At 34.7% G+C, this 15,741-nt stretch overlaps 1 protein-coding gene across 1 annotated transcript in view; it reads right to left on the reverse strand.

The window, feature by feature from the left end:
- The window catches only part of LOC145678796 (disintegrin and metalloproteinase domain-containing protein 10-like), a 502,666-nt gene that overhangs the window by 52,827 nt on the left and 434,098 nt on the right, over window positions 1-15,741 (reverse strand). The window contains exons 5-6 of the mRNA XM_081749311.1: window positions 14,968-15,108; window positions 7,331-7,455 (exon numbers count right to left, since the gene is read on the reverse strand). Of these exons, the coding sequence (XP_081605437.1) occupies window positions 7,331-7,455; window positions 14,968-15,108 (266 nt within the window). The remainder of the gene's footprint in view (window positions 1-7,330; window positions 7,456-14,967; window positions 15,109-15,741) is intronic.

Raw genomic sequence — 15,741 nt, forward strand, 5'->3', positions numbered from 1 at the left:
ATTGATCCATTTCATTTCCTTCACAAAATATTGGGGGGGGGGGCATGTAGCCTTGTTCCCTCCGCCAGAGACTCCTATGCTTTGACTGAAGTTTTCGCAACACTATCCTGTGAAGCATTTTCATGCATTATGTGAGATCAATGCACAGCGACTGATTCATATGACTGTCTCCAGCGAAATGACGCAGGTAGACAGTTGAAACTGACATTTTTTCTTCCATAAATAGCACTATATGTCATGAACAGCTCGACAGTTGAAACTGATACATTTTTCCATAGGTGGCGCTATATGCCATGAAGAGCTTATTACCGGTAGTGGCATGATATTTCAGTACCAGCTTGGAAATAAACTTTTGGAAATCCCCTCGTATAAACTAAAATCGCTTCGATACCTTTTCTAAATTAATTAGGATTTAGATTCCATTTAAATACCATTCTGTCATAGAAATGTGAATGTGACAACTTAACCCACAACTTTGTCTATTATATATACATTTTGAAGACACCTAATAATGTTTTAACTTCACAAAATGCATTAGTAAGTTTTCTTTATACATTAACTGAAGGTATAATTACTTTGATATAATTAGAAAGTTGATTTCCGCTTATTGTAAAATGACTTGACAGTAATGGGGTAAGTAATTATTTTGAACACTATATTGTTATACAAGATTATACATATTGTAACTCAAGATGGTGTTCCATGTAGACACGGGCTTTCCCCTCTTCCTCTCGCTGCTCCGAATAATCATCATCCGTTGCTCTCTGCCATCAGTGCTGTGGCATTGTCATTAATTTTGTGATGACATCACATCTAAGCTCCAAACACGTAATTAGACAGATAGCAGATTGACACGACAGGGGGCTAGAGCGCGAAAGACAACATAGAGTACATTGCATTACGCGTTGTGACAAATGATGTATTAGTGGCCTGCAAATACGCGACGTAATCTCCTAGGTTAGTTCTAATTTCCATCAGATTCAATATGTATATTTTCATGCTTCATTAACACGAAGTGTCCAAATAATTTTAATGTAGTGTCTATCATACGCTATAGCATAGAAATACAGATTTTTGAAGGTAAATTCAATAGTAGATTTTTAATTTATTTTGTTACAATTTTCCAGTGATGGCTCTTAAGGGAAATCACATAGGTAGATATTTAAACTTAAATCGCTACAAAGTAAGGGAAGAAAAAATGACCTAAGTCCAAATTCTTGTTGGCAACGATTAAGGACTTTTGCTAAGTTTCTCCATTTCCTTTGAAGCGATAAAAACTTTACGGATGTAATTTCCCGCCAAGAGGTGTCACTAAATTTTTAGAGAGGATGTGGGATATTAATTGGAGATCTTACTTCCTAACACGGAGGTTGAGGGTTCGAATTCAGTGGCCGACCGTCCTGATTGAAATTGTTCAATGGTTTTTCCACACTGTCATTAGGCGAATACCATACTGGTACTTCTACAAAGTATAGATTCTATTCAACTTAGGCCCTATTGTGACATTGTTGTGTTTGTTCCTATAATTTGTTAAATATTCCAGTGTAGAATGGCCTAGTAGGAATTACCTGAAAGCTTGTTAAATGAATAAATAGGACAATCAACAATTAATAAATTGTGATAAAATACAGTAAATAGCATCACGCGATTCTGTATTCTTTTATTATAGGCAATTAACATTTCTAACCTACTGTACAGGTTGCATAGAAACTAGGGCGTGTGTACAGATTTTAAACAGGATACAGATAGCCACCGTTACTCTTGAAGATGCTAACGGATTGACTCCATCAACCAACTCGGCCGAGATAAATGCAGTGAGAAAAGCTGCATATCCTTTTATTATAGGCAACCAATATTTCATTGCTACTGTGTAGGTTGCATAGAAACTAGGGCGTGTGTACAGATTTTAAACAGGATACAGATAGCCACCGTTACCCTTGAAGATGCTAACGGATTGACTCCATCAACCAACTCGGCCGAGATAAATGCAGTGAGAAAAGCTGCATATCCTTTTATTATAGGCAATCAATATTTCATTGCTACTGTGTAGGTTGCATAGAAACTAGGGTGTGTGTAGAGATTTTAAACAGGATACAGATAGCCATCGTTACCCTTGAAGATGTTAACGGACTGAATACATTAACGATCTCAGCTGCGGTAATCGATATAGCTATATGTTGCAATAAATAAATAGATAAATCAACAAATAAAAGTGGATTTCAGCCACGAGCTGCCATGTGGAATAACGAACGGACGGACTGATGTACTAATATTCCAATCTTATAAGTCCTACTGCGTGATTCTAATAAACAACGCAAAAATTTCGACATAATATAATTTTAGTATCTACAAACAAAGATTATATTTTAAATCCTTGTTTATAAAGGTAACCAAGAAAGTTTTGTCGCTTTTTATGCAGATCTGTGTTCAATTGTCCCTCACACCGTGAGTTGAATGGAATGAAGATGAGGCGAAAGTCAGTTGTTGGTGTGGGTATATTCAACATACTACCTGGTTGTCCAGTCCAGTTACACCGTGAACGTGCGTAACGACAGAGTAAACACGGGACCTCCACAAAGCGTGTATGCTGTCAAACTGGGGTCAAACGCAGCTACAGCGGGGCGAAAGATATGCCAGACCTTTGGTGTGGATGTCGTGACTACGCGGACAGTGCAGTGGTGGTTTAGCAAGTTTAAGGACGGTGACGAAACACTCGAAGACGCACCAAATGCTGGAAGACACGCCAGATGGCAGTTAAACTGCATATGTACAGTTTTTTTTTTTTAAATGACCACCCATCGCTCCTTGAAAAACCTTACGCTTTTACCTACAGTTGGAATTTAATCAAGTAGATAAGGCTTCAAGAAGACTGTACATTTCACGCGTATATATGTATTACTGTAACATTATGTACCGGTATTATATTTTGAATTAATAATTATTTAATCTATACAAATACAATGGTTGCTGTAATATATTATTTAATTATTGCCAAAGGGGTTTCCTTTGTTTCTTTCCCTAATTATAACCGTAATTGATTCGTTAAAATAAAAGCTATTAATTACAACAGCAAAATGTTACATACGTATGCACACAAATATGTGGAACGGTAATTAATTATTTACTACATATATGCACCACGCAATGCAATTTAGGGAGTATGTTTAACAGAAGAGGTCCAGAAGCACGTAAAAAACACAAAATTTACAGGAGGAATGAGTGATGTAAGTACTTAGACGTAACATAACGTAACCAAATCTAACCTAACCTAATCTAAACTAACCTAAGCTAACCTGAACTAACCTAAACTAACCTAATATTAGTAGAAATAAGCGAAATTCTATCATTTTTTTTTTTGCAAAAATAATGCTGGACCCCTACACTACTATAACATAAACTAACCTAATCTAACCTAACCTAAACTTACCTAAACTAACCTAAACTAACCGAATGTGAACAGAAATTACCAAAATAGTAACATTTTTTTTAGAGAAAGGAAGTGGACTCCTTCTGCTAAACATAGGCCCAAATTAGTTTTTACTTGTTATTTTTCTTATAGTTGCATGAAACTGAGAACAAAACTTATGTGTAATCATACGTCTAAAAAAAAACATCCATATGCGTTCAAGTAATAATAATAATAATAATAATAATAATAATAATAATAATAATAATAATAATAATAATAATAATAATAATAATAATAATAATAATAATAATAATAATAATAATAATAGTGAACAAACAGAAATGTAACATATTAAATGCATCTTTAAAAGGAAACAGACGGACGTAGTCTAATAATATGACAGTATTTCTAATTTGGAGGGGTACCTTGGCTCAGTTTTACAGCGCTTACCTCTGGTGCATGCTTTCTAAAGTACTCACAATTATGTCCTTTAGGCTAAGGGAGACTATTATTAAACTAAGTGAATGATGATGGAAAAATTAGTGGAATGGGAATGTGGGAGGAAAGCTAAAAGCCTCGATAAAACTCACAGACACCATGTTGTTCACCACAAACTCACGTGGCTGGGGACCGAACAGAGGACTCCTCAGGTACATAGGTGTTTACCTCCTCCACGTATATAGAAAATAATAGCTGTTGTCTGTCTCAAACAATGAAGAGGAAAGAGAAGGCGAAATATTGAGTGTCCAAAGTGGGACCTCAAAATTTACTCCTAAAGGAATCTGATAGCTTCTTTGTAAATCAAACTACAGGAATCGTCGTGGGAGGTATTCGTATTATTACTTCCTGAGATGCAGTACAATAGAAGAAAAAAAGCAATATTTATTAACTGGCTGCTGGTATTTGAGTTCCTCCTTCGAATCTCTGAGGTATCAATTCCCAAAAGTTATGTTGTCAATTATCGAGTGCTCTCGTGACCTTCGGTGAAAAGGACTGCTCATTTCTTGATTAGATTCCACCAGAACAAACTAATCGATCACCTTTCTGTGGCAAGGCCATGTTCTAGTCTCGCTGGAACCTTTTCTTTCTTTTTTTTACCCTCTCTTCTATAGGGTTTCTTCCTGCTTTCTGAAAGCTAATGCTGTTACAGCGATGCAGTGAGGAAAATGACCTGGCGAACCGCCAATACGATACAAGCGAAGCGAACTGAACCGACGACCCTGGCCTCCACGAAAACAACTTCACTAACTTCACTTCGCCTTCTGTCCCAAAAGGACAGCGCGTGTTTGAATCTTCTTTCCCTTAAGACTTTTTTCTCCTCTACTCTTCTTTGTACTGTGTCCGCATTGGAAAAAGACAAAAAGAATACCAGCAGTAGCTTGTTAACATCTATTGATGCGTTTTAAAGTTGCTTTTTGCCTTCTCGTCTCTTTCGTTATTGGGACTTTCTTTATTAACTCTACATCTATTAGAATTTAACATGAAAAGTGTGCAAAGATAAGATACATACCAGTCAATAGATCTTTTTGTATTGAACGAAGTGATATGGGGGACCATAAACCCTCATGAGTAGTTTTTGAAGAAAATCGAGAACAAATATTTTTTCCGTAAACCTCAAAATTGATGCTATGCGATAACCACGCCATCTATTAAGAAAAAACAGGCTGAACCATATCCTTATCAAGCTTTTCATTATGATTATAGTAGCAAAACTACAATACACAGTTCAAATTTATGGTTAATGAGATATACACAGTCCAAATTTACAGTTTATGAGAATACGCAGTTCAAATTTATGATTAATGAGATATGGATATGGTTCAAATTTATGGTTAACGAGGTATACGTAGTTCAAACTTATGGTTAGTGAGATATACGCAGTTCAAATCTATGGTTAATGAGATATACGCAATTTAAATTTATGGTTAACGAGATATACGCAGTTCAAATTTAAGGTTAACGAGATATACGCAGTTCAAATTTATGTTTAATGAGATATACGCAGTTCAAATTTATAGTTTATGAGATACATACAGTTCAAATTTATAGTTAACGAGGTATACGTAGTTCAAGCTTATGGTTAATGAGATATACGCAGTTCAAACTGATAGTTAATGAGATATACGCAGATCAAATTTATGATTAATTAGATACGCACAGTTCAAATTTATGGTTAACGAGATATACGCAGCTCAAACTTATAATTAATGAGATATACGCAGTTCAAATTTATGGTTAATGAGATATACGCAGTTCAAACTTACGATTATCTTTTAAACATTATTTTTTGTTTAACTATAACATTATTGAAGTATGAGACACACCAAATGATAGGTTGCATCGAGTTGAACAAACTAAGATGTCTAATGAGATATACGCAGTTCAAATTTATAGTTTATGAGATACATACAGTTCAAATTTATAGTTAACGAGGTATACGTAGTTCAAACTTATGGTTAATGAGATATACGCAGTTCAAACTGATAGTTAATGAGATACACGCAGATCAAATTTATGATTAATTAGATACGCACAGTTCAAATTTATGGTTAACGAGATATACGCAGCTCAAACTTATAATTAATGAGATATACGCAGTTCAAATTTATGGTTAATGAGATATACGCAGTTCAAACTTACGATTATCTTTTAAACATTATTTTTTGTTTAACTATAACATTATTGAAGTATGAGACACACCAAATGATAGGTTGCATCGAGTTGAACAAACTAAGATGTCTAATGAGATATACGCAGTTCAAATTTATAGTTTAAAGATACATACAGTTCAAATTTATAGTTAACGAGGTATACGTAGTTCAAACTTATGGTTAATGAGATATACGCAGTTCAAACTGATAGTTAATGAGATATACGCAGATCAAGTTTTCAAGAAAATCAAAAACGAACGTTTATGGCGCTAAAAAATGCGTTGTTAGTTGCCAGTAATAATTTTGATTGTTCTTTTATATCTATCTCTTGAATTTAAATAATGAATTTTCCTTTTATTATTGGTTCCATTTGTCCTTAAACATATATCTCTTGAATTTGAATGATATACTATTCTTTCATTATTGATTCCAATTGTCCTTAGACAAAATTTCAATATCCATCCCTTGAATTTGAATGATGGGTCAACCTTATATTATTAATTTAATTTGTCCTAGATATCTCTTGAATTTGGATGATGGATGATCCTTCTATTTATTGATTTCATTTGCTCTTAGACAAAAGTTCAATATTTATTTCTTGAATTTGAATGGTAGATCATTCTTTTATTATTGATTCCATTTGCCCTTAGATAAAGGTTCAATATTTATCTCTTGAATTTGAATGATGAATTATCCTTCTATTATTGATTCCATTTGCCCTTAGACAAAGGTTCAATATTTATCTCTTAAATTTGAAACATGGAATATCCATTTATTATTGATTCCGTTTGTCCTTAGACATCTATTTCTTGAATTTGATTGATGGATTATCCTTTTATTATTGGTCTCACCTGTCTTTAGAAAAAGTTTCAACATCTGTATCTTGAATCTGATTTATTTGTGAATATTGTCGCTCTCTCTCTACAATACGGGATATTGAAAAGATAAGAGAAATCTGGTTTCATTAATCAAGAATGGCGCTCCTTTTCACTCGCAGTAAACAAAAAATACAAATAAAAACATAAAAGAAGAGAATTGTGCAATTTTTCTCCATCGACAATTGTATTAAAGATTTTCATAACAGACATAAAAGACTGCAAACAATTAAAAACAAAAATAAGACATAAAAAAAACTATTGCGTGAAATTTGCTAATCAGCATGTTTTCACATGCCCTCGCACATAATACTGTATAATTATAGTTGATTTAAAGCATTTTTTTTTTTAAAAAAATACGTGATTGTGAGAAGAAGCTGAAGACTTGTACTCACCCCATTCTTTTCACAGACACCGCCCGCGTTCTTGAGGTCACCAGTCCATGCCAAACCAAGAGTTCCCATCTCAAAGTCTCGATACGTAAACATGTAGGCCAAACAAAACGCATCATAATCTTCCTCTGTAAACAAACAATAAAAAAAAATTAACAAAGTTACGACACTGGGGATTAATTTTCACACATTACATTACGTACTTACATGAAAATACTACAAAATTTTCACAAGAAGAAAATAACTAGTAATATAATTATTATAACTCCCAGAAAGATCAGATACTAAATTACGCTGCAAGTAACATAACTAGTTACGTTAATTGGTCATAAATTCGTTGAAGAATTTCTGTCAAGATGAATATAATTGACAGTATAGTTTTCATATGCAGCAGAGTATCAACAATTGTAGGTTGGGATCGACGCTACTTGAAAGTATGCAATGAGGCACGGTTGCATAATGATAGATCACTCACCTCTGGTGCGTGGGGCCCTTGTTCATTTCCCGCACGTGTCAAGTGTACTTTGTGGTGGACAAACACCGTGTGCGTCCGTTTTCTCAGAGTTCTTCCATTTCCTCCCACTTTTTTCATTGTCACAACTCTTTCGCTACCATTCACCATTATTCCTTTGCCTCGGAGCAAAATCGTGGGACGTTAAACTCAAAGATTTCTTTTTTAAGATTTTACAGCAAGAAAGGCAAAATATTTGATTTCAGAACTCTTTTTATTAATACAACTAAACTACAATGAATTTAATTTTACATTAACTTATAATCCTATTTAGTTTACTTTCGAGCCGAAAAATTTGTAGTCGTCTCGTCTCGAAAACAAGACGAGTCGAGATGAGATAAGAAGTACATTTTAAAAATTCGAGACGAGACTAAAAACATAAAATTTCTCGTATTGTTTTCGAGACGGGAATCGAGACGAAATGAGAAGATCCACAAATCTCGTGATTAACATTAGTTCATCCAATTCTTTGTTCTTAAACATTGTTTTCGTGTTACGTGATTCATCTAATCTATCCATATACGGGGCGCCGTGGCTCAGTGGTAGAGCGTTCACCTCCGGTGCTTGGGGCCCCTGGTTCAATCCCAGCACGCGCCGTGTGGGTTTTCTCGGGGTTCTCCAGTTTCCTCCCACTTTCTTCATTCCACCATTTCACTCATCTCTCATAATCACCGTCTCCTTTAGCCTAGCCGGCATAACCGTGGGACGTAAAACTTAAAGATTTCATTTCATTTTTCTATCCATATAATTAAAATGAAAGTGACAACGTTTGTGACTTAATAATTCCTGAAAAACAAGACCGATCTCGATGAAAATTTCAACATAGATGAGGTTCGGCCTGGGATGGTTTTTATTGTTTCACTTTGACTGTGCAACTTAGAGGAAGAATATATATATATATATATATATATATATATATATATATATATATATATGTATGTATGTATGTATGTATGTATATAGGTTGGCCCAAAAGTAGGTATACGCCCCTGCAAGTATAACATTCTAGCTTGTAGGTTTATTTGCTTCGGCTGTTACCAGTTTAAGATATAAGTAAAAAGGCATTAAGAACAAATACTAAAGGAATTAATTCTACCTGATGGATAACAATAAGAAATTATATAAAAAGCAATGAGTTGATCAGTACGGGACTGTATAACTACTTTTGGGCCACCGTGTATCTATCTATCTATCTATCTATCTATCTATCTATCTATCTATCTATCTATCTATCTATCTATCTATATATATATATATATATATATATATATATATATATATATATATATATATATATATATGTGATCGAAAATAACCGATATTAGAAAGCGGTTCAGTAATATTAAAAAGTGACTGACTAACGGAGGATATTACTAACTTTTCTTATTTTAACCCAATAAAGCTGATAATTGACGTTTGTAGTATATACAACTATGAATTGATAAAGTTATTGTATGAACACAAGAAGAGCATTTATCAACGTTTATAGATTCGCACGTCATTACACACAACATACTCCAATAATAAATAACTTTAAATGTTATATCACACTTTTTTGTAAAATTTTCGTGACGCGGAAGAAATCTCATAACCCTTCGTGAAATTAAGAAAAAAGATCAGGGAATAAAGTTTGAACATAAATTTACAAAACGAGACAAGAGAATTTTGGAAAAGAGACGAGAAAATCGAGACAAGACAGAATTATTTGAGAAACGAGACGAGACTACAAGATTTGAAAGACAAAAAGAAAAACTTATTTCTCGTCTCGTCCCATTTTATTTCTTGGGCAAACAATAATCATAATGTATAGATAAAAACGTTGTATTTCTACTATTGACTTAAATATTACTTTTTTCTATTATCTTAACCAATTTCGCAGAGTTGCCCGCGAAATGAAAAATTTCGGGACGAGATAGAACTCTCCCAAGCGGGTAATCAAATTTGGCTCATAACGTAACGTTAGACTATCATACTATTTGGAAAACTGACAATGACAATTAAATGTAACGAGGCTACACATGTAATTTTTCAATGAAAAAACGAAACAAAAAAGTATTAAAGTGCATCATTCTGTCTAAAAACTTGCCATAAAATGTTAAAAAAAAAATATTATATAATCTCGTCTGTAAATTCTCTATGTGCTCAAGATAGCTTGGCTCACATGATACCTAATTGTTCTCATCATAAAAGGCTTGAACGGACAAGTTTCTAACTTAGTTTAACAAAATGTCGTTAATCTGCGCCTAGGTTTTCCCAATGGTCTTTTTTCCATTCGGTTTCTAGTTAAAATTGTGAAAGCGTTTCTACTTTCTTCCATTGTAGCAGGGTTGGCTGGTAGAAACCAAGGTGGTTTAAACCATGATTTAAACCAAACAAAAAAAGAACGAAAAATGCTTTAAATCGTGTGAACTTTATGGTGAGTTTCCACATATGAAACCATCTGCATTACGTTTATGTACTTTTCACCTTTTAATCAAGGGGTCCCGTGTTCAATTCTCGGTCGAACAACAACCCATCTTTCAAGTGTAAACCAATTAACGATTCGAGGTGTCCCTTTAAGCGAAAGTCTTCTCCGTGACAACTTTGGTATTTCATAAGGATGTTAAGCCTAAACATACGAAACGAAACGAAACCAAATTATATATTTGTACTTGCCTGAATGCCTGTTGTTTTATAAAGAAGCCAAGGTTGCTTAAATATATTGATAGAAATTGGCAAAATTTATCAACTCCCTGCGCAGCTTCCAACATCAGCTTGGATATGACTTTGTTTTAATTTTATTGAATGATATCTACATACCAAATTTGTAATTTAATACCTCAGTTTTAGCATAGTGATTATGATACGTTGACCTGAAAATTTTATATACAAATACACTTAAAGTAATAACAGGATTTTCCCAATGGCTATATATATAATTGTATACATGTTTTTACTTGTGTAACTGTTTATCTTTTTGTCCTTCTGAAATAACTCTTGACAATTGTATTAACAACTAGGCCTATGTAAAGATCAGTACAACGTATTTTTACCAGGAGTCCTTCGTGAGTGAATCGGCAATCGCATTTGTGACCAATTAGTCCCGGTTTCGTGTCGAAATGGGCAATTTTTCTTGTATGAAGCCGAGAAGCGGTTTGTATTTCGCTTTAAGCTTATGTGACCCCTTCCAGCATAACCTTGTTATTGCATAATAACACCAAGGCGAAACAAACTAATTTCTGTCCATATCTAATATAAATACATAGAATAATTATTTAAACCAAAAAACCTGGTTTAAACAAACAAAACCGGGTTTAAACAAAAAAAAAAAACTTTTTTTTTCAATGAAAACCAGTGTTTTGGCCAACCCTGCATTGTAGTTACATAATCTGCCCACCTGAGTCGCCTACACCTGATAACCAAACAAAGTTCGGTAAACAGTATATAGTTGTAAATTAAACAATTTCTCATTATGAAGTTACTGCCATTCCCCATTTCGAATATTTACCTTAGGGTTTTGTTTACAAATACTTTTAGTCTGCGTTCTTTCCTCAAAGTACGCAAACATGCATACAGCGCAACAGGAATATTTATAATTTTATATATTTTAAGTTTCAAATTCCTCGTCAGAATTCGCGATGACAAAAGAGTCTGAACTGAATAATATCACGAATTCGCTTAACATAAAGGTATATGTAATATCATAAATAATATTGAAGAATACTGTAAAGAGGATGCAGCATATAAGAAAAGGTGAACATATCACAACTGAAAACCGGGGCAAAAGGTAAACCAGCGAGACATCAGGACGAGAGCCTTCAAACCGGGACTGTTCCGGTCAAAACGAGACGTATTATAACTCTACTTTTTTTTTCACTATCTTAACGAAAAACTATCTTAACATCTTTTATCCGGTCGATTTTATGTTCAAATAACTTCTGTGAAATTTATATTCAGAAGGAAATGTTGAATCAGATCTCTATCCCCGAAATTCTGAAATTTATATTAGATAAAATGGCATTTTAGGTCATTTTCAAAAAAACTTTTAATAAGAAAATGAAATGAAATCTTTAAATTTTACGTCCCGAGATTATGCTGGCTAGGCGAAAAGAGATGGTGATGATGAGAAATGAATGAAATGGTGAAATGAAGCAAGTGGAAGGAAATGAGAGAACCCAAGAAAACCCATGCATACGGTGTTTGTCCATCACAAAGCTCACTTGGCGCGAGCTAGGATCGAACCAGGGGCCGCATGCACCAGAGGTGAACGCTCTACCACTGAGCCACTGCGACCCCAAAACTCTACTAACAATTCTTTCCGTGACTTTCTTTTAGTTATAACTTTGCTTTACATTACTGGGTGTTTCGAAATTAGGAATACAATTTCACGTCTCTGTAAGAAAAATTTCAGTTATGGCTCGCATTGGAGCCGCGGTGGCTCAGTGGTAGAGCGTTTACCTGTGATGCATGGGGTCCTTGGTTCGATCCCAGCTCGCGCCAAGTAATCTTTGTGGTGGACAAACATCGTGTGCATGGGGTTTTCTCGGATTCTTCCGTTTCCTCCTACTTTATGCATTCCACTATTGCATTCATTTCTCATCATCATCGTCTTCTTTAGCCTAGCCGGCATAAAAATGGGGCGTAAAACCGAAAGATTTCATTTCATTTTATAAAAAATTTTCATTTGTAGCTTGCAATTTCGAGGAGAAAATTTTAGATGGTTGTCCGTAGGAAAAAAAATAGAGATTAAAAAATGAAATTAGATATAGCTTTATTACATTTTTCGATAATCAACGTAGTTTTAATGTTCAGTGCAAAACGTAACGGTCTCTCTCCATCCCAGTCGCTCTTTGCCGGCAGAAATTCACACTAATATACATCGTTTAGAAAGTAAAGTTCTCCATCTCCAGCAGCGGGAAGCTTGTATGAACATGTGAGCTTTGCTAACCCGATTTTCGTTTCTCTGTTCTCCCGCCAGGAGAGAACTAGCTCATCCGACCCCGTCCCGTGGGTGTCTGTGCTGAGGCCGTTTGGCCGCCAGCACAAACCAATTTGGCTCCTGGTCCTTTTCTGGACCACTCTACTGAGACACTTTGCACTTATTGAAACGCTGTCTCTGAACTCTGGCAGGGGCGGGGTGAGAGAAAAAAGGTGAATGCGAAGAAGAAATGACCCCAAGCATTCCTGGCGTCCAAAAAGACATCACTGGTTCATACATTTTATCATTTTGTTTTTTAACCCTTTTTTTCTTGCCTAGGGAAGCAAAGGGTCTGAGGGGGAAAGAGGGGGCATCTATCATCCGAAAACCGCTGATCGAAACAACTTGAACAGAGGAAACGCTTTAATGGCATTGCCCTGTTACATTTCCGCAAAACCAGCCATTCTGCTTGTTGCGCGAGTGTCAATTGTTTCCTTGTTCCACGCGTATCAGTTATCGAACGAAAAATAAAAACAAACTGTAGGTTTACTTTATACCTCCTCTCAGAATTTAGCTTCTATCCTGGAAATATTATACGTGAAACAAAAACAGAATCCCAACATTTAACACTCTCATATACATATATACATACGTATACAAATATAAAATTTAGACTAAAATTAACGTATCATATCTGCAAGTTTAAATAATTTAAATCAAAAGAGTAGTCTTTCTCATATTTTCCAATATGTTATACAGGGTGGACACTTATCTTGAAACACCCTTATAATTTTTAAACTCGTAGACAGAATTCAATGAAATTTTGCAACGTGCAAATATCAACAGGAGGCATATTCAACAATACTACCCAAATAATAGTGCTGGCTGACACTATATTTGCGTTTATATACACGAGATGTGATCAGAAAATACGGTGAATAATTTTGTTAGAAACGAAGTAATAAGTCAGTCGCACGTTCGCCAAAAATATGTATTCGTAAACGGTCACAGGAATTCGCTATTCCATACTCGATATTATAAAAAAACATATGAAGAAGGATTTGCAGTTAAAGGCATTTAAACTTTCGTTTGTAAACTAATTGAGTGACACTGACATGCTAAAACGTCAGCAGGCTTATGGGCGAATGCTCGATGTCTTTACAACTCTTCCTTCAATGAGGGAAAGTGCTTTTCTCGGACGAGTATGCAATATATCGCAGTACAAAAAGGAAAACCCAGAAACGTTTATTTGTGGAGTAAAGATAACCCACATTTTTATGAAGAACTTGAACACAATCCAACACATGTCATGACCTGGACTGCAATGTCTGTAACCCAGTTGGTAGGTCCATATTTCTTTGATAGTGCTGTGAATCACATTGCGTACCTCACCATGTTACGTGATTGGTTTATGCCATATCTGCAAGATCAGGGACTGCTCGGTCGTGTATGGTTCCAGTAGGATGGACACCAGACCTTTATGCTATTGACGATAGAGAATATCTTTTTGGTCAATAGCATTTTGATTTTTTAAAAAATATGTCCTTTATATCTGGTTCTTATAAGTTTCTTTCAACCTACCCTGTATTTAGGAATACAGTTGTACTGTACGTCCGGAATGTATTATCATTCACACATTCAAATTTCTTTATATATTTAATTTATTCTAATCCCTCTATACACAATTTTAACTGCTGAAGAAAATTTGAATCCCTTCATTTATGTGTTTTGAATCAGTTTTAATATCCAAGCACTGTACTTCGACTACATTTCTTACAGTGTAACATTTTAAATTTACAGTCCTGTAAGAAAAAAATCTTACAGTTTAACATCCCACGATTATACTCTTTAGCTAAAGGAGACGATAATTAAGGTAAGTGAATGATGATGAAAGAATTGGTGGAATGATAATGTAGAAGGAAAGAAAAAGATTATCGCGGGAAAATCCACGGCCCCAATGTTGTCCACCACAAGCTTATTTAGTCGAGGATCGAACCAGGGACTCTAAGCACAAGAGGTAAGCACTATACCACTAAGCCGCCCTGCTCCCACAGTTCTGCAAGAGACTGAAATGTTACAGACTTAGATAACTCAAAGTTCTTTGTCACAAATAATAAAAAACAAAAAATATATATATATATATATTTACAAATAGTTCATTTTAAAAATCTAAATATAAGGGAATACCTATTATAATTCTTGAAAATGCAACAGAAAATAAGCTAAACTTACCTGAAAATAATTCTAGGAACTTCTCAACTCCATAGTTACCAGGAAATCGGTAGGATGTATCATTCAGAGCATCTGTTGAGTGAACTTTAATTCTTTTTATCATAAAGCTTATATTATCCGGTTTCCCGTCTTGATCAAAATCTGCAATAAAAACGAAATACACATATTATGTTTTGTAGTGATAATTACACATATTCTGTATTTTAACAATGTTTTCACAGAAGACAAAGAATATGCCAACTTAGGCTGTACCTAGGAAGCAGAAGAGATGAAGCTGGTTTTGGCTATATGATTTGCAATATATTTATTTTCTTTTAAATAAAAGAGAATATTTCTTTGATAGTTAGTCAACATCATATTTAAATAGACGAATCGTAAAACCAAATCCGTAAAATTGATTAACTTATTGTGATTTCGAGTTCGTTTCCAGTATAGACGCCATAATTAGACGTAGACTCACAGTTAACATGGGATCCGCACATACACACACTGTCATCGGAACTCAAATATGGGAGATCTGGATTCGATTTGCAGCTGCAATACATGTGGTTCCTAGACTTTATATGTTAAATTGCAATTGTCTTGTATCTAAGTACAGTTTTTCTGTTGTTGAGCCGCGGTGACTCAGTGGTCCTCTGGTGCATGGGGTCTTTGGTTCGATCCCAGCTCGCGCCATGTGGACTTTGTGGTGGACAAACACCATATGCGTGGGTTTTCTCGAAGTTCTTCCGTTTCCTCCACTTTGTTCATTCTACCACTTCATTCATTTCTCAT

This window comes from Thermobia domestica, chromosome 2 (genome assembly GCF_964235325.1).
Source record: "Thermobia domestica chromosome 2, izTheDome1.hap1.1, whole genome shotgun sequence".
In the NCBI taxonomy this organism is placed as follows: domain Eukaryota; kingdom Metazoa; phylum Arthropoda; class Insecta; order Zygentoma; family Lepismatidae; genus Thermobia; species Thermobia domestica.